Source organism: Varroa destructor, unplaced genomic scaffold (genome assembly GCF_002443255.2).
Source record: "Varroa destructor unplaced genomic scaffold, Vdes_3.0 BEIS01000003.1, whole genome shotgun sequence".
In the NCBI taxonomy this organism is placed as follows: Eukaryota; Metazoa; Arthropoda; class Arachnida; order Mesostigmata; family Varroidae; genus Varroa; species Varroa destructor.
In genome coordinates, this window is record NW_019211456.1 from 1,833,115 (window position 1) to 1,858,342 (window position 25,228).

Genomic DNA, 25,228 nt, shown 5'->3' on the forward strand with positions numbered 1-25,228 from the left:
TTTTTTTGCTTTTCGTCTGCGGCCATTTGTGCCTACCAGTTCGATCGAGCTTCGCCTATGTCGTTGGCAGACCACCACGAGAATAGACAAACAAAAGTAGAGCACCGCATTTCCAATGTTGGGCGCCAGCGATGTAACCTACAATAATATGAACACTCCATGCTTTACTGTACCTTTCAAAACGGTCGTGTGCGCTGCTCATGTCCTCGAAGTGGCTAACGAGATATATAATTACTTTATCTGTTGCTCCGCTGCGATCGAAACATCAGAATATGAAATAACGGCAAGCAGGCATCCGTAAGGCTTCGCCATCTTTTTGGCCACGTCTGCGCTTCTCCGACTTAAAAGACACGAAAAGAAAGGATGAAGTAGGAGGCATAGAAGTAGTAGCCCTTATTGGTGTAGGATTCAAGGATAATAACAGCATCGTTAGAATGACAGCGATCAATTCGAGCGGGATGGCCAGTGTCGATCAAAGAAGTTCTGTTTCGAAAATGGTTTTTCTAGAACCTCGATGGAGTTTTAGCACTTGGCTACCCGCGGGGGTACAGCTACCTACAGCGCTCAGGTTTTCACACAAGGACGAAGACCGTGCGATGGGACAACTGAGTGACGGTAAATGTTGAAGTCAATTGAAATAAATCGAGAGGAAGCCAGCCATGGGCAGCCTGGGCTGGGAGTCATTACCGTCCCTGTAACCAACTGGACACTACGGTCAACTTTGCTTGCCCAAGCGATTTTTTAGATGTCTGCTATTTGCTGACATTCGAAACCAGAACGTCGTTGGTAGATTGTACTGGTCATTTCTCTCCGTTGCCCCAAAATTTGAGGCAAATGGAGAAACTACTCACTCTCCTCTCAAACTTGAACTGCCCCACTATTGGTCAGCAGATCAGCAGCCTATTATGTTGTTGATAATATAACTATATGCAACTAATGATAATAGTCATCAATTAGCTTGAAGGGTAATTTTACAAATCGTAACGTGACTAGCGATAAGTTGGTCATACACGATTGAAATAACTAATGGCAAACCTCTAGATTTACTACGCTAAATTACCTTTCTACATGCTAGAAAGGACCCCCAACTAAGGTAATCTAGCAGCAATGCCGCTGAACGTCTAACCTTTAATATGGACCTCTCTAATCTCCTCATAGAAATAAAGCAGTCGTAACTTATGTTGAAACCTATGCTGCCACTACTGCTGCTTCTACTAATTGTTATGCCACCAAACAGATGTTTGGTTGCCCAAACAGATGCCCCGGCTGGGCAGTGCTCAAGTTTTCACTCATTCAAAATTATATGCCAAAGTGACAACAAAATCATACATTCGATTTTGACGAGGAGGGCAACAAACGCAGGCAGATATACAGGCAAAGAGAGTCAATCTTACAGCAATTGCATTTGAAAATTGTCGTTGGGCGATGCCTATTGTCAGTGACAGATATTGACAACCATTTTGGACTACAGCCGCTGCTGTTCGTAATGGGTTGGCATTATAGCAGACCGTGTATTTCCGTGTGCTGCCTCGTCTAGGGATCGGTAGTGAAAGCATCGGATCCATCGTTGCTGTTGTTATTGCTGAAACAACTCCAACTGCGGAAAAAGGGGCCAAACGACAAGTAGCAAATGGGTGAACGCCAGCAACAAGGCCACCAGAAACTCCGATACAAACACCTCCGTTTGTATATATATACGTTACTATATGTATATACATAACGGTACGCTTATGTGCATATGTTAAACACAGTGCGGATGGCTTGTGTACGGGTACCTAGTGTAGGACACGGGCTTCGTCTGTCATTGTCGTGCTTATTGTTGTTGTCGGCGTTTCTATGTAGTCGTGAGATTCATCCGTTCGTGCTTGTCGTCATCATATGTACCGTAGTGGGTGTGTGCTTGCTGCATCTATTTGGCTGGATATCCGTGATGGCGAGTGGAGTATATCCCAGGCATCGGCGCACCGCATTTCGGAAGGGATTGGCGGAGCCAGATTTTTCTTCGGAAGGTCTCCAAGGAGTTTCAAGCAATCTCTCTCGCTTTATCTTGAAGGCGCGTTTTCCTCGTCTTGTCTGTTCTTCGCGTTCGTGCCCTCTCAACTCTTTCGAGTTGCTCCACTCGACGGCACTCTAAACCGGCGGCGGCAATGGCGCGGTAAAGGTAGCAGCAGCAACTTCTCTCCCGTTCGCTGTGCCGACTCTGATCCGGCGCGCATCGTTCCACCACTTGAAACCCAATTTATTTACATTCATGTCCCCGGGCAGCCAAGCGACCAAGCTTTGGCCGGCTGCTGCTTCTGCTGCAAACATCAGATTCCACCATGTTCGCATCTCTACCCCGCCCCGCCCCGGTCCGCCCCGCCGGTCTTGGCCTTCTCTTTCCGCGCGTACCTCGTCGATTCTATAGCGCTGATCGAGCATTCAGTTGCCTATAGAGCGTCGTTCTACCCTTTCTTTACCGTATTCGACTATGTCGCTGCTTTGTTGAGCTTTCTCGCGGGCGCTCTTGCACACTATAACACGACCACTTCAAATGATACGCGCCCCTCGGCATCTCTAGTAGAAGTCTACACCTAGAACCACTACTATAGAACTGGCAGCAGCCTTTCATGTCCATGTGTCATGCGCGTTTCCACCCCTCCCTACAATTCGTTTCTCTTCAAACATCAACAACAACGACTTTTGTTTACAAATAATGACAGTTTCATGTACCAACCAACGGTAATGGCGGCGAGGCTAGTAGTTCATTCGCTTGAGCGCAGCTTTTCTCACTCTAGTCGTTTTCCTACAGCTCCATTACCAGGCTGAGCCTCAATATTTAGCAGTTCTACCGCTAACATTTATCTCGTATATACTTTTGTCCTTTAGGACTACACCATTGTCGTTTTCAGGAAGGCCACTGAATAGAGCTGATCAACAGGCCAACTCAGCCTCAGCAAACTAGTCTAGAGCTTCGTACGGATCGCGCTTGCCCTCTCATAAGGGAAAGATTGTAGCAGTTTGATAGCCCGAGTCAATATTTGACTCAAACTATTACGTTAGCATTAATCGGTATCTAAAATTGAATCAAGTAACCCTATTGATAGGAACACGCGCCTATACCCTTTTGATCCGTCTACAACGTTTGCTGTAGACGAAAGGATGACCCCAGTGTAGCTATAGCCTACCGACAACAATGTAATAGACATACAGATACGTACACTCGTGCGCCCATGTAGTATTCAGTCTACAGCTTCTGTAAGGCAGAAACGGGTAGATTCTTAGCGGTTGGGGTGGCCCTTAACAGGGCTTATATGTGCGACCGTCTGCAGAATGTGCAGGAAGGTACAAAGTGCGTATTCATGTTGTTGTGATGTGAGTCGGGCTTCGTTGTCGCGAGGACATTGCTCTTCAACGCTCGGTCCAGAGTTATATGGAAGGAACGACGCAGTTCACGGCTCAATGTCTTATAATTTTCTGATTGTATTGTTGCAGATTACAGCTAGAGATCCATTATTGTATGTTTATGCTAACTTAGAACTCTCAAACTCCCTTATTGCCCTAAAAGCCTCCGTTGGGAACTTGCATAGACTGTACCCAACTATACCATAGAAACTTGCAACGTAACTGTACTCGAAATAATGGAAACCGACAAAGACACACCATTGTTTATTTAAATTTACCTATTTGCTGAAATGTGAAGATCGCACCTTAGGTGACGCCATTGGCAGGGTTTTATAAATTTTAATTGAAATATTTTTAACTTGACCATGTTGTTCGTTGTTTTCAGACGTTGTGTCAGTGGGCGGCGTATCGTGCGGCGCTAACGGTGGAACCGACTGGCCTTCGGGAGGAGGAGCGTACCCCGGGGGCAGCGGTCCCGGAAGGCCGTTCGCACCATTTGGCGGCATCCTGGCGGCACCCGCTCCGCCGCCGCCGGCCACTTCACCTTCCAGCCACTTTTCCAGCGAATCTCGCGATAATAACAGTGTATCCAATCCCAACAACCCGATCTCCAGACCGACCTCGCCAGGTACCTATAATAATATATCATTATCACATACTTTATTATTTTAGCTAGTAGCTCGAATTCGGTTTCTCTGAAAAATCTCTCTGTGGAGATTTTTTCTAACCGTAATTTACTCTCTGCTTTGTTTTTGTGTTTTATTTATATTAGTTAGTCGTAAGAAATTGTGCTTCACCTGTTGGCTTGCTGCAATGTGAAGCTTAATCTCATTTTCATATAATATACGTATACGTTCGATAATTTGAGGTGATGTATAATCGACATTTGCCACTGATCTGTATCGACGGCTCCACATCGTGTGGGCAGCCTTCCTGTGCTTCAAGTGCTTCGCTGATTTATCTGCTATGTTTAGTATTTACAAGACATCCCCCCATATCTATATGCCTTACTCTTTTCTTCTTTCTCCTTGCCCCCTGCCCCTTCCTCGCAGACACACTCTCTCTCGATATATATACCTTTCCCTCCTTTCTTAAGTTGAAAGAAGACCGTTAATAATAGGCTCGCTGTCCATCATCATTAGCACCATCATTACTAAGCTATTTGCCGTTTGACAATACGACGGCGACAGTGGCGAGAGGAACAAGGGGCAGCGAAAAGTGTAAGAGGAGCAAAGTGGCGGGGAAGAAGTACGAGGGTGACGGGGACGATGAGTTAGCATCGAGATAAAGAGACGTTTCAACTCGATCAGTGTTAGTGTTCGCCGCTTCTGACGGTAAAGACACGCACTCTCTAGCCTTCGACACTATAGAAAACAACGGGAATTACAATCGTTCAAGCTCGGTACATCCTTTTCGATGTAACAACCAATGCTTTGTTAAGCGCGGACGAAGAGCAGGAGGATAGGGGGTGATGTAGTCGTTTAGCTGCGTTGTTCGCATTGATCTGTTAACGGGATCTCCTACCACTGAGTAGTATGCGAATCGCTATAGTGGATTTGTACTGGTTCGGCGCATACGAAGCATGTTAACTACCGCGTGATACCCTAATTTCTAAACGGGCTCGTTTTCTGAGCCTCGATCAACGCGCTTACCCAGTCACTAGCCTCCCTCCGTCGCTCATCCACTGACTCACTGCGGGGTTTGTTCTCATAGAATGTAGACATTATTTGCATCTCGTCAGACAACGCCCACTCTGAAAGTAGCAAGTTCTATTGTACCGCCGTTAGATACAACACCGAGACGCCTTGATATACCAGGCGTGTATCGGCTATAGCGCTCCGAGCCAATACGAGCGTTGTCGTCAACGGTACCGCTCACCGTTGTACTGTACCGTAACGCTTCGATAAAATACAGCTATATGAGTTCGTCTAGGTACGTATTTTACATGGCGGCCTATAGACATTGAGTGGGAATAGGTTGCGGTACTTCGAAACTATGCGAATCTGCAGCCAATCAGTTGGCGAGAAGAGGCGAGCTCAACTAGTTCGAATTTGGAATATTGTAAATTCCTAGCTTGTCTTGCCAATCCGCGGTAAAGTTAGCTCGTGTTGTCAACTATCCGCACTAACGCTAATAAGAGCAATCTCATTAAGAAGCGGCGATACCTCGATCGTTCTATTAGCCAGCTCGTGCCTTCGCCTATGTGGCTTCGAATATACGATAGCGGCCAAAGTTGGCACGGTGTACCCATAGAACAGTAATTATGTTCGTCATTGGTATGCCTAAATACCTTCACAATAGCGCTGTACTAGGAGCGACGTCGTAGCGGCTAGAAGTCAAGAGAGAGAATCTTGGGGGTAACGCGAGAATGCAAGCGGCGCTCATAGGAATGCGAACGAGTACGACTGCCCTATTAGGTCGGCAACAGGCGACGCACCACTATCTATGCAAATAATCAGTCTACTTCGGCTATTCAGGCTTTAAGAAGCTGTCAAATCAACCGCTCCTCAAAAGCTCAGCCAGACTAAAAAGAGAAGCACCGATAAATGCAATTACGCTCGATTGACGCGATATGGTATAGGACTAACCTAATTGTTTATAGTTAAGATAGGTTCTCTGTTAATTTGCCTATGATGGTGGGCAAGTGGCCTTGCCGAAACAGAGCCACGGCATCGGTTAAACTACTGTTTCCAAGACCGCATCGTTCCGATACAGAAGCGTGTGCACACCGAGAATTTATAAGGACTTTTTTGGCTTAGCCCTGATCATTTCGTCGATCGCTGCGGGCTTTGGGCTGATTTGTCCACAACTCCTTGGTCAAAATCCAGTCCGCATAACGCTGAGCGACGGTTAAGTGATGGTGGTAGTAAGTAGCTTACGAACCTACCAGTATACTCGCATTTAGTCATCCAGAGCTGCGTGCCTCTTCATTGACTCCTGCTCCTAAATTCAGCTTTCTTTCTCTCAGAAGGGAGCTGGGCCGATCAGCAGGCTAGTTGCCGGATAGGCGACCTGCTTGTTGGGTGTTCGAGTTGCAAATGTTCGCTGCGGTTCGCCAGCCGGAGAAAATGGTGGCTGGTCTCGTGCGGTGGTCTGCTTATTTTGTTGCTGCTGCTCGCTGGAGCAGACCACAGCAGCAGCAGCAGCAGCAATGAACCGGCGGTCTATCTGTCTGTCGTGGGTCGGTCGGTCATGGGGAACCTTCTGCTGCATAAGGCCACACTCATTTCCGCTTCGTCTTTAATTGAACCGGAAGGCACGTTCACCGACCGCCTAACCCCTCCAGCTTGATCACGGTTATCCCTACAGGCTCATACCGAAGGGCCGAGGAGCTGAGTCTGGGGGGATGGGGGGAGGGCATAGGAGGCGATCTTGCCAAAGGGGCGTCCGTTCACTCTACTGCTCCACTTCATCTGCCTGATTCTGGCTTTAGCGGGGCAGCACTCAGCCACTTCCACTTTTGGTGCTTCCGTTGCTGTTGCCAACATGCCGCTGCCCGAATGTCCTCGTTGCTTCGACCTCGATCTAAGAAGACTACTCAAAATATCGCTACTTCAGCATCGACATGAGTAATAGTCGCTGCAGGCATAATCGTGTTTGTGAAACGGTTATTACTAGATCGTAGTGAATATAATTTATTGTGTTTTTACATTTCCCTTAAAGGTATTAACTTATGCTATTAAGAGCGAACAATCGTACTAAATAATACACCAAATGTTAACTCGGACTTATCGATCAAACGGATACAAAATGATAATAATATCGGCGTGAATGACTCGTTCATCAAAAATGTCCCAGTCTGGTCTGTGCTCTATCTCCGTGCGCATGGCCGTGACGTTCGACTATTCCGCCGAAATGAAGGAACGTCGGGTATATAATAATACAGCAATCAACAGACACGTACTCCGTGCATTATGGTACAAACAACAGACAATACAGGACTCAAGATGTCCTATCTGCCGGTGCTAGCGAAGAGCGGCGGCCGACTGCGTTTATTGCCAGCCGTGCTGTATATTGGCCTGATTTGAATCGCTGCGTTAGACATTTGCAGTTGGGCATGAGGTACAGATAGCCTTACGTATTATGACAAGGAGACGCAGGGGAGGCAGCAGCGGCCTAGAACGAGGAGATGGAAGTGAGTCGAAGAAGCGCGACAGAAACAACTGAGAGTCAGCAACCGACAACATATACATCATCATTCTCAGCGAGTTAACAAGCTGATGTAGCTGCAACTGTATCTTCGTCGTCACCCTGCAAGAAGAAAAAGGGGAAGAGGATGCAGCCTGTATACACTGCCATAACCTAAACAGGACCTACAGAAGCAGCAGGACGCTGTAGCAGTGGTCGTTCCCGTCCATTGGGGATAAAGTAAACGAATTGGCGATCAAGTTAAATAGCAGCGGCTAGTTCGATTTTTACGCCACACCTCACACAGATTATTCCTTTCCGCCCCCGTCAGGGGAACTGAACTTGACGCATTTCGTTCTCTTCTCATGTTGGAAGTTGCGCATCACTAAAACAGTTTAGATTTTTTTATTTCCTGTCGGCGCCAGATACCACGCAGGTTTAATGATGCCCAAAGTAGTTCACGAGCCTTAGAACCCGTTCATAAGCGTCACTGGAATTCTTGCCTTTGTCAAACTTCTATGAACAGCGTACAGCTTAAAAAATAGTCTATAGAAAAGGGAAAAGAAGGGTAACTATTCAAGGCAGCGCCAACGGAGTAACCAGTTGACGCATAGAAATAATAAAAGACATTAGACCATTTTATGTAAAACCAAGTCTATGTAATTTATTGATAGCTACTTGTTACCGTTCGGTAGCTAGTACACTGTACAGTTCAGCTGCCATCTGAAAATAAACTACGCCATTACGAAGGAACTTAACTTAGGATTCCCAGTCTACAACTACTAACTGTCCGTCTATTTTTCCCCATATGCTTCCATCAACTTTTCCCGTTTTTGTCCCGCGAACAGAGTCGTTGTTCGGACGTCGTGAGCACAAGCGTCTACCAAAATGCAATAAATTTCGAATTAGTCAGCGGAAACTTCGTCGTATCAAGTTAATATCCCATATCGTGGTTGATAAAACGGTTTGAAAATGTTAACAGCAGGCAGGTAGGTAGGATGTCCGTTACAACAGGACGGCTCAGCTAAAAGATGACAATGAAGTCAAATGAAGCAGGTCTCAGCAGCATAAACTGTCCGGTTTATACAGTCAATGAAATGAGCGGATGGACGTACCGAACTGTAAATTGTCCAAATCTATCATTTGGATCCAAATATGTACAGAGGGCACGGCGGTCAATAATATGATAGGTCAATTCTGTCATGTAGACGCTGCTTGTGCTGCTGTTCGAGACAGTTAATGGCTGAGCTTTTTCGAGTAAGCAAGCGACGACAGTGAAGGCCTGCTTGTGATCGTTCTCGTGAGCGTGGCCAAGGGGCTACGAGGCCACGAATTGTCGACGCTGTTGGTGTGAACACGGCCAAGCCCGCAGGCGGATTCTGGACGTCGAGTGTTTGCAACTTGAGTATTCGGTCCGATTCGACAAACCTCTTCGCTCTATGGCACAAAAGAGCGTCACAATAACAAACAGAGGGGGAGCTCCTGAACCTTGAGAATGGGCAACACATTGTATGTTGTCCTTTAAGGATTCGAGCTGCTGTCGGTGGCAAATTCCGGCGAAAGAACTGAGGATAGCAGTTTCGAAGACGAGCGTCCACTATTCGATAGGTTAGATGATGAGACGGGATCGCAAACGAGGGGGTATTGGACAGTGTGTGCGTGTGTCTCTATGTACTTAGTTATGCAAGCCCCAGCGCTCGCTGCCTAGCGTCCATGCGCTGCTTTTCTGCATTACCACGATCTAACAAACCGATTGTTTCGATCGAACTATATTTAAAAATATTGAACCCGTGATACTACCTAGACTACTTAGAACTTGAGAACAATCAGCAATCAGCTGTTGTCGACGAACAACAAGCTTGCCATTCAGATGGCTGAGCGCGCGGATGGTGACACACCTATAGTCCAATCAATGACTAGGTGTAGAGACAAGCAAAGCAATCGGGTCTCGTGTGTATCTTTGAGGCTGCATGGTGTACACGTATACATAATATATGTCGTTGATCGCTGGACGCATAAATTCGAGAGTAAACTTAGATATCGATCGATGCCGGCTGATATCCGTATCAGTGCCATGGTCGGATTCCGTGCTGGCTAATGAGTCCATAAATCACATACAGTTATACTCATCAGCGAGCTGCCGTCACTACTACCATGCCCAGTTTTAACCCCAGTTTAGATAGTTTTCAGTAGTTCTTATAGGGAAACGCATAATAATATACTGCGGATCTATACGTCGACAGTAGTTAACTTCGATAATGCGATGCAAGGTGATACATTTAACCGAAGTTAAATATAAGTTCACAGCAAAGCACAAAAGCAAGTGATTTTATGTCGGTTCTATGTTCGCGGTTCAGAGGGATAGAGAAATCCTTGCTAGCCATTTAAGCGCGCTAAAGCTTATTACATATTGCGTTGCAGGTTCAACGGCGGAGCGTACCTCGCCAGCGACATCCCCAACCTCGAAGGGTTGTAACGGACCACCGCTGGCAACCCTCAATACAAACCACGATTCATCGTCACTACCGCTAAACCTTCTACGCTACAATTGTAGTGCAGCTGCGGTCGCCGTGGCTGCCGCAGCTGCCCAGGATCTCTGTCTATCTGAACGCCTCGCTGAACTTCGACAAGGACTTGTTGGCCTCAGTCAAAATTCTTTACAGGTATATGCGTAATTATTATTGTCGTATATCGACAATCTGAGTATTGACAATATCTCCATGTTTAAGAATATGCAATAGAATTGAAATGATTTCCAGAGGTATGCTTCTGGCATACGTTGAGCATTGAGTAGCACAAATCAAGTGCTACCATCATCGTAGTGCTTCGAGGTGCGCTAAAGACGTTTATAAAACACCATCAAAACAGCTGATTGGTGCATTTCAGTTTTAATGATACGGTTCTTGTCACAACGGCAGTACGTGCCGCAGTAGCGTCCTATATGTCAGTGTTATAACGGAACTTGAGCGGTATCGATAACGACTTATCAGACTTTGTCTGATATAGCTGTTTATACGTAGTGATGTTGCTTGTCATCGCTCCTCGAAGCTGGTCGCTTCCCTGTGATCGGCCTGACGGCAACGATCACGTCAGACGCTGCCGCAATCCTGCACGCTTTTTCGCTGATAACTGACTAGTAATCTCTTGTGCTCACTCGAACTGGCGTTGGGATATCATCCTGTTGCCAAACGCCAACTGTTACCGTCTGATTGCCACCTATAACACATCGATGCTGTGTGGGCCTGCCTGATCTGTCTCGTTGACTACTGACTGATTGTTTTGCTGATCACCTACGCTGGACATTTCGCACTCTGCTGTGGTAGGCGGCCAACGACAGATGATGATGGCGGCACCGGCAACTGGTGTCGATGTGATCTCGTCTAATGACATCGCCACTGTCGGCTGGTCTACAGATATTCCTCTTCGGTCGGCGATGTTCGTTACCTTGATGATGATAGTACTAATGCAAATGGTGACTGGGACGATGACCGACAAACACTAGCCGAAGAGTGAGTTCACGTTCTCACTGCCTTTGCCGATAGATCATGGCACCCGTTGTTTGAAAAATCAGAGGCAGCTTCAACGTCGTCGTAGCCAGTTGGGCGTTCTCTTGCGGCTGCATCTACGCAGGCGGTAACGCCAATGATGATAACGATTGTCGTTGTTATCAGCCGCTGTTTAGATGGTCACTGTCCACGGCAGATTCTGAACGCGTTCGTTTAGCCAGTCGCGTCTTTCTCACTCTTTCGTTCCTACTCCTTCTTATCATTACGGCCACAGAACAATAACAACAGCAGTTTCTGGTAGACGAACATTGATGCGCGGTACCTCTCTGTAGCACAATTGCACCATTTCTATCGCGACCACCGCCTCGATCCGCGACATATGGAATCATATTCTTTCTCTTTCCATTCCCCTATTGCTGTTCCCGCTCCTCCCACAGTCCGTTCGTTTTTGCTGCTTCTTCCTATCGTTGCTGTTGTTTTTTGCCATGCTCATTGTTGTCAGTTGATGAAGAAGCTTGCCGAACAGGGTAAGCTACAGCTCATCTTCAGCTAGCGAAAATCGCCGACGGCATGCTACAGCCTTCGTTGCTTGGCACCGTCTTGCGCAACACAGTGAATAAATGCCGCTTTCAACTAACCAATATCTATCTGCCACAAAAATGGGAACCATTTTTAAATGAGTACCGACAATCATGGTAGCTGTTCAATATCGCAAACGAGTAAGTGACGCCCTCGCGGCTCATGGCGGCCATCTAAAACAACGATGACGACGACGGCAGTGCAGATGTCAGCGCGATGGTGGAAGCGCATTAGATACAAACACACACGTATGGAGAGATGGTTCTGAGCTTCTTTCGGTGACAATGCCAGGGTGGCGATTGATATTTGTGTTCATAATGATGGCGTTATTGGGTGCGTGCGTGCGTGCGTGCGTGCGTGCGCGCGCGCGCGCGTGCGTGCGTGTATGTGTATGCGTCTGTGCTATATATCAAAGAGATAAGAGGAACGAAAACACAGAACCGAAAAAGCACAGAAGTTACGGCCACTGTTGCTTCCAATGCGTGGTGCGGTCATGGTTCAACGCAGGCTCAGTCAACTGACGCTGAGCAAGGCGAAGTACTGAGTGACCGAATGTGTGTGACTAAGGCTAAAGGGTTCGCTTGTTACGCACTGCCTTACGTTCCGTGGGTCCAAGTCGTCAGCGTGCAGACGACAACGGCCGCCGCCGTCACCATAACGACAACAACAACAACAAAAACCTATCTCCTGTCGGCAGGAAGCAATTTTTCTTCTCATCAACCATGCGCCACATACAAAGTAAACGACCTGCTACCATTTCTTTACTATCACTATTACAGCGACCACTACATATAGACACCCACACTGTGTTACTGTTGTTGTCGACGTATAAAAGACAATACAATGACGCCGTGATGTTAAACCATAACAATGGCCGTGCTGATTATTCTTATGACGGCTATGGCAAGGTGGGATATGATCATTACAGCTTGGCAGTCCAAAGTTGATCCGAAGATCTCTTCATGAAGCGCTTCTTCTGCAGACCGCTATTTGCGTCGATTCTAATACGACAGGACAGAATATGGCACCACGGCTACGAGAGTGGGTGGCGGATGAGAGGCAGCACCAGCGAAAGAAACAGACGTGTCGTATCGTATCGTAGTTCTCTGTGCGAATTGTTTTGTTGTTATAGGGATAGTTATGGTGGCCAGCTAAGCAGTCAGTGAGTGAGTCAGAAACTGTTGCCGCTGACTGCCCTCGGTACCGTCGCCTTCATCCCTTCTGCTGAGCTGATACTTCTGCTTTGAGTATTCTGCCCCCGATGTGGAATGATTATGAAAGATATAGCTCGTTCTTCCCTAACTTGTCTTCGTGTATATTCTACAACGTGTTAGAGCCTCTGTGAAAAAGGTTCAATATTTTTTTTTAACACCACTGTATCAGCAGCTGAGTAATTTCACGGAAGACTTTGACAAACTGGTTGTTTCGTGTGAATCTGTAAAAATGAAAACCAGGTTAAGACGACACATAAAACAGCTGGATAGACACCAAAGTAAGTGAAGTCAATAACGTTTGTAGGTGCAACAAAGCTAGCCAGTTTGCGTGATCATCCCGTAAAATGATTGTTTAAATAGGCATGCATACCTACCTATTCGTTTCCTAAAGGGCGACAAGCGACCTGAAGAATGACTTGGAGAGCATTTTTAAGAATTACCATCATCATCAGCGACGGCAGCTGCGTCGTCAGGGCGTTGTTATTATCGTTGGGTTGCTTTGTTTCTTTCTCACCTCTAACCCTCGTCCCCGTCCCGCTCATTTCGCTATTTCATGACTATATTCTAGCCATCTGGGCAAAAACAACAACAACGCTCATGCTGATGGTCACACAATCGAAATTAATGAAAATTGTTACAGCTCTAGTACACTTGCGTCTTTTTGCGATAACTGTAGAAACCAGTGAGGTGATCCGCCCATAAAAAAAAAAAGAAATTTTAATGGCAGTATAGATGTTTTTTTTGATGCAGAATTGGTTGATTCAGCCTTCCTAAGTAGGTTACGAATATTGTCTCGCATTGAGGTTTTGTTGTTTTGACTTACCGCCACTCACAAAAAGCTAAACAGAATAGTGCACAACGGGTAAGACGTTCCTCTATACACGGTACGTGTACTACGATTTCGAGCAACTTTCTATGTATTAAATGAACACTTTGGTTTTTCTTATCGCCCTGCTCTTTTACGGAGCGCACACAGCAAAGACTGAAAGACGGAATATGGGCTAGTGGGTTGATTGGAAGAGAAGTTGAATTGGTGCAAGTATCTCTAAATCTGTTGCAAACACCTTCTGCAGCGGCAGCGGCAATGGTCGTGTCGCCGTCGCTAAAAGCGGATCTACCATCTCCGGCGTTGTGCGTTCTCCCCCAGCGTGGCCCCAGCATGCTCGTTTCCCCTGCTGCCCCTTTTCGGCTGGTTTTTCCTTTTTGCTAATTAAAACTGGATTAGAGACGCTACCTCTGCTAAAGCCTGACAATGCTTCTCTTCTTGTTCCTCTTTACCCTGGAGAGCGGTCTCATCTGTTTGTTCCCTGTATTGTACTGACGACGACTACTGCTGCTGCTGTCGGTGCGGCGCTAGATGCCAGCGGCAACGAGTTTCACGGGTCTGGCCGACCCAACCCGACTCGACCCGGCCATGCACAACGCCGAGCTGAGCAGTAGTAGCTGTGGCGGTGATGGCGGCAGCGGCAGTAACTCTCGACTAAATGCAAAAAACCGCCATCGGCGCTTCCGCTATGGCAGAGTAACGCGAGTTACCAAATCCAAGGCGAAGGCACAAACAGTAACGGTAGGTGGTAACGGTAGTTCGCCAGGCAGACAGGCAAGCAATAGGACGGCCTCGCTGTCAGCGACCGGCCAATGGTGCAAAGTTCTTGCTCTCAAACTTTGTGAGAGCGTCGTGCATCGAGGCGCAGAAGTGCCGCTAGCAGGAGCAGGTCCAACTAGATGATATCAACGCATAACATTAGGACGAACGGACGAGCTCACTGGCAGACAGACGGGGCAGTAGCTGGGGGCATCGACATTGCCTGGCTCGAATTTTGCCTCTTGGCCTGCTCTGTTCGTTCGTTCAGAAATGTCGTTGTGCGGAGTTCATGCGTCAGTATTGCTTACAATATATTAAAAAACACGATACAAGCAAATAAAGGTGCGAGAAAGCAACGGTTGGCAGTTATTTTCGTTAGCCAACGCTTCAGTATCTGAGGTGTCATTAATGGGTGAATTCTCGCCAAGGGGAACACTTTGTATAATAATATAAAGGCTGAGTAGGGAAGGCTGAATAATGAGCAGTTTACGAATCATCGACAAGCTAGCATTGATTGGGACTGACTAAAAAACACGCATTGTCAGTGCAGTATTTTCATCTTACAATTATTATATTGCGGCTTTAAGAGGAAAGTGCACTTATAAACGAGTTCTTGGTAAATGCGTTTTCTTAACTCAGTTAAGCGCCGAAATCAGTGCTTTTTGATCAATCTTGGCCGAGTCCTATGCAAAGATATGAGGAGCTGTTGCGGTCCTCTGAAGCTGCTATTTATTGCCTCATCTGGAGTTCCGTCGGTATCCTTCATCTAGGCTAAATGACAAGCAGGACAGTGGCGAAACTAGCCTTTTTCATAACCAAGTAGCATTAGTCTGACTGGGACTATGTGGCTAGGGGTAAGACTGGCATTCTGTGCTCTGAAGCGTGGCGTTGTGCTGTGTTACGCTATCATAGACGATTTCCCTTTCCATTAGTTTTCTACGCAGTGATGTTGCTCTTTCACAATGGTCATGTACCAAATGATCGTCACCTCTGACCTCTTTCTCATAAACTGAAGGACGACGCCTGATCAAAAGCTAGTCTAGAACACAGAACAGAGGGAAGCAGATTAGGGAAGAATTGACGGGGCTGATAATGCAATCTGTAGTGGCGAGCATTTACGGCCAGCACCGTCGTGATTACACCGACGTATTGATATATTACGTACACCTACTTTCCGTCACCCGCCGTGTAGGCTGAGTGTAAGCACACTTTGACACTGCCACTACCGCACCGCGAGACGACCACACTACTCATTAGAGGCTCGCGGCTTCGAGGCGCACTCTGGCATCTTTTCCTCGTCCTTCGCTGTCGCCTCTCTGGCGGCTGTGTTCCAAACGGTCGTCGGTGGGTCGGTCGTTTGTGCGGAGGTACGGGGAATGGGGCAGCTGGTCGATGGTGGTCGGTCGCCGACATGGCGGCAGTCGTTGTGGTGGCGAGCTGCCAACGCTCGCGCGCGTGAGACGGACGGCGCGAATCGGGTACAATTGCTGCTTTTGCGAGCAGCAATTGGCAACGTGGCCGACCTGCTGCTGCCACTGCCGCGGTGACGTCGTCTGTAGGCGGCGGTTTCCTTTTTCTCATTGCGAGCAGTTGTAGTGGTGGTAGCAGCGGCCTTCCGGCCTTCAGCCAACCACTTGCCCGACCGCCCTCCCAACCGCACGGTAGACCGCACGCGCGGGCACCCAGCCACCGCAAGAAAGCCAGCGAAACCGTTTCGGTGGCGCCCTCTAACGCTTCCTCTACTAACTAAGAGTTGTCCCACAAATATCTCCTAAATCCAAGATGCTCGTAAAACTGACTCTTCCTCCTGAACAACTCGCAACCACCGCTGCTACTGCCGTCAACCCCAGAAAGCCGTGGGCCGGGGGCCAAGCCTCTGCCTTCAAAGCATTTTTGCTCGAGGGAGATCTGGTCTAAAAGCGGCCACTGTAGCAGACTCGAATCGACTCGTCATCATCTGGTCATACTAACACGGCTCATTGCAAGCGAGCTAACCAATACGGCGGCGGAGGAACGATGTAGTTGAACAACAGGACAAAGAGGAGGGACAGCATGGGCTAGCGGGACTCGTTACGATTACAATTTTAAATAAGAAAAATCAAAGTGCTTCCCAGCAGTCCCTTCATTCTTTTAAAACCAACAGATCCGATATTTATTTCTTCAGCCTTAGCCACCACCGCCTGTCCTCTCTTTGAGCCCGAAAAATATACCTCTAGTCGTCAGTGAGTCGGTCCACCTGCTGCTGTCTGCCGCCGACGATGAAGAAAGAGGAAAGATCTTCACTGGATGATTCGACAATACTAGGGTCTATTGCAAACAAGTGTCTGTTCTTGACAGTCTTAGAAGAAGTAATAGCGGCAGCAGCAGCACCATCGTCATCATCATTATCAGCTTCCAACATAAACAAAACCAGTGGCAACGGTGGAGGCTGCGCGAATTACCTTTCCCCCAACTCACATGAATTTCGAATGGCATTCGCTATACGCTTGCCTAACTTTAGAAGCAGAGCTTTTCCCTAAAACAAGGGCGCGTGCCATACGTCTGCTTTTCTGTCCCCGCAATACGAATGCAAACTCTACCAATTCAGCGGAGCATTCAAGTCTGTGTGCGATGTCACTGATGTCCCGCTACGAGCGCTGGACTCCCGTTGCGCCTCAGCGGGCGATCCTGAAGCCTGTGCTTGCTTTGGGCAAAGAAGAAAACCTCTTCATTCCCCATACGACGCTCATAATACGAGACGCAGTTGATGAGAAATAAGGAGCGTATCCGTAGATGGAACGCAAAGCAAAGTACCAAAACAACACTCATTTTACAAGTTTGAAGTAGAACGAGCTGCTCTTATTTTGATTTTGATTTTACCCGCCTAATTAGGTTACGTGTGAGTTTTACTATATGATCGTATGAAAAATTGACTATAATCAACCAGATAGTTAATAGTTTCAGTCGTGTAATGTACATATATACGGGTTATCATGTTTTTATCGTGTTACGTTATTTCCTTGTGCTCCTTTACAGAGTAATCCGGTAATATCGAGCCAGGCTGCAGCAATGAGTACGCTACTATCGCAGAATCCGTACGCAGCCGCCTATGCTAACTTTCTACATAACCATTACCAGCAGCAGCAACAACAGCAGCAACAACAACAACAACAACAACAACAACACGCCCAACAGCAGCAAAACGGGGGTTCTGGCCTATATCCTACTCATCCTGCATTACTCTATCCCGGTAAATGGAATTATGGTGCAATAGCCGCATTTTCTACGTCCTGGCTCCATAACAATATGTAGACCAATCTAGCTGAGTTTGTTAATCTAGATCTTTATTAACATGAAAGTAAGTCTCTGTATAGTTTCCAAAGGTCACAACTACTCTGCGCGTTCTGTTAACTCCTTATCGCCTTTATTTGTTCCAAATGGCAGCTGAAGTTTTGCAGCTTCTCTGCCAAGTGGATAGAAAGCGCAGTGCTAAAGAAACTCTATCTCGATCAGAATGTGAAAGCGCAGAGAGGCAAGATCACTAAGCTCTGTAAGCTATCCTTATTTCTACATAGCTTCCCTAATTTACTCCTGTTCGGTTGTTATTTGTCTGCTTATCGCTTAAGGTCTCTATGGTGCAGCGTTGGCGCCACACGGCTCAACGGCATTTCACATACCAAGCTTAAACAGCAACCATCCACTGGGTCGTAACAAACAACAGCCAGGATCACGATCTTCATCACCACCGCGTCCGGCAAGCGTCCAGCCGTCAAGTCCAAACCCAAGTTCGCAGGATTCGCGCGCAAGTTCGCGATCGCCTCCATGTTCGCCCATGCGCGCCCGTTCGCCGCCCGTGTCAGTCGTCGACGACTACGACGATGACGGTGGCTGTGGCGGAGGCGGCGGTGCAATATCTGATTGCGACCAACAACGTGAACGCGATATCTCAGAACCTCCGAGCTCACCGGGAACTTCTTCCCATAAAGAACACCACCTCGATGAAAAAGAGGATCCACCCTGTGAGCTTAAGGACGAAACGTATAGGAATAAAAGGCGTAGTTCTGGGGATGAGAACAGTGATTCTGAAGACGAAACCGGATCGAAAAAGAAAAAAGACGACGAGAAAACCCTCTGGAGGCCGTACTGAATCCTTTTTGCAATATGGGACGATCGTGTCATGGACTAGTGCGAAGGTCGGCAACAATTCATTAAAACTATATATTAATCTCACCTCATCAAAGGTTCTCTTGTGAAACCACAATAGCAAAACATTTCTAGACGAGCGACCAATCGGTACAAACACGGACCATAACAAAAGCTCCACCGGTGTCAACATAGAAGGGTCGCGCGGTGACAGTTTCGCTTTGTGGACGCAACGAAGTCGTCAGCATTATCAGCCGAAATCAGCGATTGGGGAAACGGTCCTATTTTTCAACGCTGCAGCAGTGGTCGTAGGGCACCCGTTCGTGTCCATTTAGATATTGGCCGAAGGGGGGATCTCGTTCATGGACATCACCCTGAGAACACGCGACGCTCAACGCAGCAATTCAATGATGGTGAGTAACAACAGTACAATTTAATTAGTCAATTTTTCAGATACCATCAGTAACTGGAGTAGTTCATCTTAGGTCTTGGGACCTATTAAAAATCTTCGATAATCATATCATAGTGTAATGTTGTGCCAAGTTCCTATATCGGGCTTTGTATGTATGTCCTTATCGTCATATGCTATTATATGCTTGCTTTAGTAACGTGGATCTGGATGCGTTGAGGATCTGGATAACGTTGAGGATGTCTGACATGAACGGCAACCCTCAAAGGGCTTTTGTGGATCTGCAAATTTCTGTCACGATTATAGTTATTAGGATCGCTTATGTGATAATGTTCCTTAATTATGAATCAGTTTACTAAGAGTCATTATTTGCCGTGCGCTTAGTGGGGCTGCGCTTAAGGGCAAAATGGTCATCTTAACGGACATGTTGCCGACTGGGTCATGTTCCAAGTAAACAGGCGACCAAGTGATCACCTGCCTACCTGGATATAGATGAAGAGGCAGCTGCATGCAGAACGGCTTCTGTAAGCTGTTCAACGGTTCGGAACAACAGGAAATATTTACATATCTCAAATAGCCGGCACAGGACACAGTCTGAGCGAGGAGTCGATAATTGAGCTACTGTTAGTTTTAATCATCATAAGTCGATCCACGGTGGCCCTTTATCTCGTGATGCTTAATATCCGCATTGATTAAATTATGGCCGATGAATCGCCGTGTACGCTACTGCTACTGTGGATCATTGCTGATGCATGCTTTAAGTTCGCCTATTGTGCATGCTGTGTCGTATGTGCGTGTATGTGTTGCATCAAGACCGGCTAAATGTACCCGCCGTCAATGAACGACCACCAGCCGTCACTAAGCGCTACTCTATAGCTTGGTTATTTGATGTCATGAAAGATGTCGTTCCGAAGGTAGAGAAAATAGAGTTGGAGTAACAGGCTGTTGAACGGTCACTCGACGGCGGGTACTCACTAGTGGCGGCTCCTTCTAATGCACTACTATTAGCATACATTTATTCATCGGCCTAGCAGTCGTGGCCTTTACTGCAATGTTTCGACCTGCAGTCGACACACATCAAACCTAGGACTCGTTTTACCCCCTCCCCCATTTTGCACAAGAAAAGTGGACACATCCCGGTGAGCGAATGTGCACTGACAAGCCATCATCAGGGGCACTACGGTTTACATGAGTGTCTGTGTGCACATATACAGGATGTCCCTTAACAGCAGTCTTTCCAGTCTGCCGCTAAGGCGAAGGGGCGTCTTTCACAATATGCCATCATGAAAAAAACACGACGTTCAGCTCTTTCTTGTATGCAATTTTACGGCTATACATGTCTCGAGAACAGGTGCATTTTTATTAATAGACAGATAAGATGTGTATACTCTTGTAGTCTCGAGTCACGGAACTTTTTCATTTGTTTGTAAATACTCTTAGAAGCGAACATATGTCAAGGGGCAAACGATGCCCGTGATTCGTATGGCTTTATGTCTGTGGTGTATCAGTTACTGAAATAAGTACGTAACCCAACTATTAGTTGTTAACCGTTCATAACGATCTAACTAGGGCGATCTTTTTGATTCACTGTGACATTATGTCATCTGTGACCTGACCGTTACTATATTACATCGATAGGCTGAACATGTCCATGAGAATCTACTTGAACTAAATCTCGACCTCGTTCGCCCTTAGCCGAGCGACCACCAAATTCTTTTATGCGGAACGTCGGGTACAAAACGCTGCCATGACATTCTCTCTTGCAAGCATCGAATTCTGTATGTAATTCTCCTCGAGCCTTTTTCACAGAGGGAGCGTCGCACATACGCCTAAATACAAGCGGTGGGACATTTCGCTGGAAATCGTGAAGCCATCGCCCAGGTCTGTCGGGGATGATGTGGGGGGTTTGGATGGCGGCCACCCGCCAGCCCCATCGACCTCTCCCCTAAAGGCGCAGCCCCTCCTGCAACTGCATCCCCCGACTCGTATGTCCTCTCGTCGGCAGCCGTTCTCCTTGCGTAGCACTTCTGAGCTGTCGCTCTATCAGTGGCCACCACCACTGCCACCTCACCATCACCCCACTGAAATCCCTCTCTATATCGCTCTTCGCTGTCGTTTTCCTTCTCACCATCCCCCGCTTCATGTGTCTTGCTACGACAGGGTCTCCGGGGCTGCTCTACCCTGTCGAGGGTGTTTAACCCCAATAAATGAAATCTTTCCGAGGCCACACGCGCACTCGAAGCCAACCATCCAGCAGCCGTCGCCGACCCACAACCACCCTTCCCGCTTTCGTTACACAACCGCCACACCATCGCCATTGGTGAAGCCTTAGAGGGATCGAAAGAGAGCGCTTCGTTCGGGAGCCGGGCGGTCAGGCAAGCAGTAGGTAGCAGTTCGGAAGCGCAGCCGGATAGTAGCGGCGTAGTCGCTCAACACGGACGGTGCAAGCGATGCCTTCGCAGCAGGCAATGCCTGAGTCTGGACCCAAGAGCGAAATGCGAGGAACACTCAGGCACAGCCCAGCCAAGTTGGCGCTGATCGCCCGAGCGTGGAGCAGTCCATACAAATACCACCACCACCACCACCACCGCCGCCGTCGCCGCCGCCGCCGCCGCCGCCGCTGCAGCCGTGCCCGTCGCTACGGCGGCTGTGGCGGCCACGACGGTGCCATATGAAGCATATCGCTGCTTTGATGGGGTCGACCATGTGGAGATGGGATATGGGAGTTATATATTGGGGGAAGGATATGTATACCAGGGGAGTACCAGGAGGAAGGCGGCGGATGATCGCTAGCGACTGCATAAAGACTGGAGAAAACCGAGTGGTCGCTGGGCTCCGGTCTGGGGTACGGCTAGGATGAAGATGGGGAGGGTCATGGGGAGGGGGGAATGTGCCAGAGAGGATTGGGTGGCTGTGGGTGTTCGCCCGTCTATGGAGTAAGTTGACAGGCTTTGCCTAGGCTGTAGTTTCTCCCTGTCCGCCTACTTTCTCCATGACTGCTGCTTAGATCTGCAGAGGGTTAGTGCAAGGGTCGAGGGTTTCACCCGACACCGCACAGGCGTGTGCATACGTGCGAGCACACATGCACAGTCACACTCTCACAGGGTAGCGATATGCCAATTGGACGGATGAGGTTTTGTGTGCACTGTACAGAGCAACGGAGGCAGTGAGCAAGCGAGAGAAAATAAGCGAGAGAATTCGAGAATCTACTAGTGGAGGGTTTGTTAGGAATCGTTAAGACGATATGTTTGCTACTGCTGGCAACTACATATATACGTGTATGCGTGTGTGTGTATGTGTCTGGGTCTGGGTAAAAGCGACGAGGGACTCGAGTCGCGGAACCCAAGTGATCGTTGGTCACGCGGTCGCTGCCGGTACCAGCGGCAATCACAAGTAACGGACACAACAACAACAGGCGATTACAATCGGAGATAGCAGATTCATTGTGTGCAGAATACCAGCGGTGCGCAGCCCACTGTCCATATTTAGGGAATTAAGACGCGATACAGTCTGACTAATCTGAAAAGGCTTCGTGCTCATTTGATATTGAGGGACACCTACCCTTCAGGACAAACAGATCGAACACGATAAGTGGATAGGCACCCGTACATATTATAAACACACTTGTCTCTTATATGGCCAGGGATGGTCGATATGGCGTGCATCTATCTATATACTGTCGCTATGCGGGTCAAAATCGTATATCCTTTTTAACCGTCCTATGATGTAGAAAGTACCGCCTTAACTTACCAATTATGTAGTGTATAGTTAATTTCTAGTCCTAGTACCAGGTCGGAAAACCTCTTTGTGTCGTAAAGCTTAAAATGTACATTGATTATATTAATCAAGCTTTTGGGCTTCTACATGTTGTCAAGCTTCTTCACTAGCCGTATGTGTTAACAGGCGCTAAAAGTAATCTCACATTTTTAAACCGATTCATCTGAATAATAGCTGATAGGAGGTGTAGTACGACAAGCGTATTGATTCAAAAGAATACGATAGTCTAGCGTAGTTGGCAGGCCTGGTTCCAGGTGAAGTTTCGATAGATCAGACAAGCGCAATAGAAGGCTTGGTTGAATAAGCTACGGCGTACAGTTAAATGCCTGTATATATATAGTTGCAGCTAAAGATCTACATCTGCTCTCCATTTGAGTCCTATGCATAGAGAACCACTGACTTTGTTAGGTTTTCTCCCGCAAATTGGCTCGATTCATCACCTCGACAGAGTGGAACAGCAACATAGCCCAGGATCCTAGCAGGACCAGTATGTGCATACTCGAACATACATCAGGAGCGTTCGGTTGCTGTGGCTTCGATGTGCTCTCCGTAGGAACCTTACAATGCTCCCTAAACTCGCGCTTTGCTGATAATAAATAGATATAATATGAACGAGCGCGAATTGGAATCATTACGAATGCATTAGAAAGCCAATATCTCCTTTTTGGCTACCCCTCCCTCCCTCCCGCATCATTCACCAATGGGGTCTACCCATGAGCCGTAGGTACTGTGCTCGGGCGGCAGCCACGGGGGTCGTCGTGATCCTTGCACTCACGGGATACCGACTGATTGTCGGTTAGTGTGCTTTTTTTCTATTACATCGAAAGAAGATACGAGGTGCTTGCATATGTGTCCCTGCAGTCGGGTAGATCGGATGTCGACTCGAGCCTAGAGCGTTGCTTGCTGTGTTTAATGAGGCCGTAATAACACGAGAGAACGCAGTTGTGAAATGTCCGTTTGCCTGCGTGTGTGCGTTCATTACCCGCAGCGAACAAGCAACAAGCCGACACAGACAAGCACAAATTTCCTGCCCACCCCAGTTGTCGAACAAAAACATCAGAAATACCCCAAGAGAACATTCTAATTAAAATAGGACCACTTTTCAGTATGAAGTTCTCGATCATTATTTGTTAGATGATACCTATTTCTATTGGATATTTTGTTTAGATTACTTTTTTGAACTACAACCTTAAATTTCTATTTAAACTTAAAGACCTTTACGTACCTTGTTCAATGAACGTATCGTATTCGATGGTATAAACGTTTATTAATTATCGTATTGCTTCGGCTCAGAAGGAGCCCAAACCATAGTCTGATTTATTATCTCTAATCAACACAAAGATTCCTTCTTGCCCCGCAGTGATCGATTTCTGTCTTTTTTATCCGAGTTTCATAGCAGCTTCAGCAATAGCCATATTTGACCACATAGACGGTCGACTGCAAAATCTCTAAGCAGACAACTGAATTTCAGTCTTAATCAGCTTGGCCTTCTATTGGGAAGACTTGCTTTGAAGCAGTTAGCTGGTCTGATTGGGCGGAGAAAAAAGCGATCCGAGGCAGATCCTTTGTGTCGTGCCTTCGCGTCGCTGGGTGTGAAATTTTCCTTGCCGCTAGTTTTCGGGTCCGACCGACCACCTAAGACACCAGATTGGATCGTATTAATAGCAGTGACGAGAATTTCAGCGGTAGTGGCAGACTGCGACAGTATTAACCTTCAATTGAGATGTCAATGTCACGTGTCAGTCGGTCTGTCGCCTACTCGCTTGGTACCCCACAAGAGCCAGCCAGCCGTCAACACCCTCAACAGTTTTCACACCCGCAAACGTTCACTGGATTCATGGGGGCTCGACGTTGAGCACTTGAAAACATCCTGAGGTGTTCTAAATGTGCGGACTGAAGATGTGCGAGACACCTCTTGCGGAAAGAATTAAGGACGATCGATAAGGTCCATATAATCTCTACCTTCACTACTGTCTACGTGTCAGGCAAGGGTGATCTGTTTGTAAAAAGCGTGTAGACATTAGATGCAGGGATTAAAAGAAGAACTTACATTGGCCGTTGGGTCGTTTGTCCAATGCTCTGCTGATTCGCTACCACTGGAACAAGGGCGTGTGTACAAATGAGATCCCATATGCATTGATGCCAGCATGCCGAAGGCCCTGGATTGAAGTGCTCAGCGCTAGTGGCTGGCTTTGCAAAGCGGAAGGACAAGAAAGGACAGCGTAAAAAAGAGAGCGAGAGGGAACAACATTTTCTTCGTCGGTCGTATTCCTGTTATCATGTGACGTGTCTGCTAATCATACGCGAATGTTTGGAACCGGTACGTCGTCGCCTTTTGGCGCTTGGAGTATCTTTTTTTTTTGGAAAATGTAAATTATCCTCCAAAGGGAACCTGCTAACCCCTAACTGCCATTACATGTGTATGTTGTAGGAGGACAAGTTTCTACAGGTTTCATCACATGTCGGGTATAACCAGGGGTACGCATTAGCATGTACGCATGTAGCATTAGGGGCACGCATGTCA

The 25,228-nt window shown here is 47.4% G+C and overlaps 1 protein-coding gene across 6 annotated transcripts in view; it reads left to right on the forward strand.

The window, feature by feature from the left end:
• The window catches only part of LOC111246424 (uncharacterized), a 155,507-nt gene that overhangs the window by 124,846 nt on the left and 5,433 nt on the right, over positions 1-25,228 (forward strand). For all 6 annotated transcript variants that reach the window (XM_086982524.1, XM_086982523.1, XM_086982525.1 and 3 more), the window contains 4 exons: positions 3,770-4,012; positions 9,934-10,175; positions 17,412-17,625; positions 18,002-18,931. In XM_086982524.1, the coding sequence (XP_086838650.1) occupies positions 3,770-4,012; positions 9,934-10,175; positions 17,412-17,625; positions 18,002-18,522 (1,220 nt within the window). In that variant the 3' untranslated portion in view covers positions 18,523-18,931. The remainder of the gene's footprint in view (positions 1-3,769; positions 4,013-9,933; positions 10,176-17,411; positions 17,626-18,001; positions 18,932-25,228) is intronic.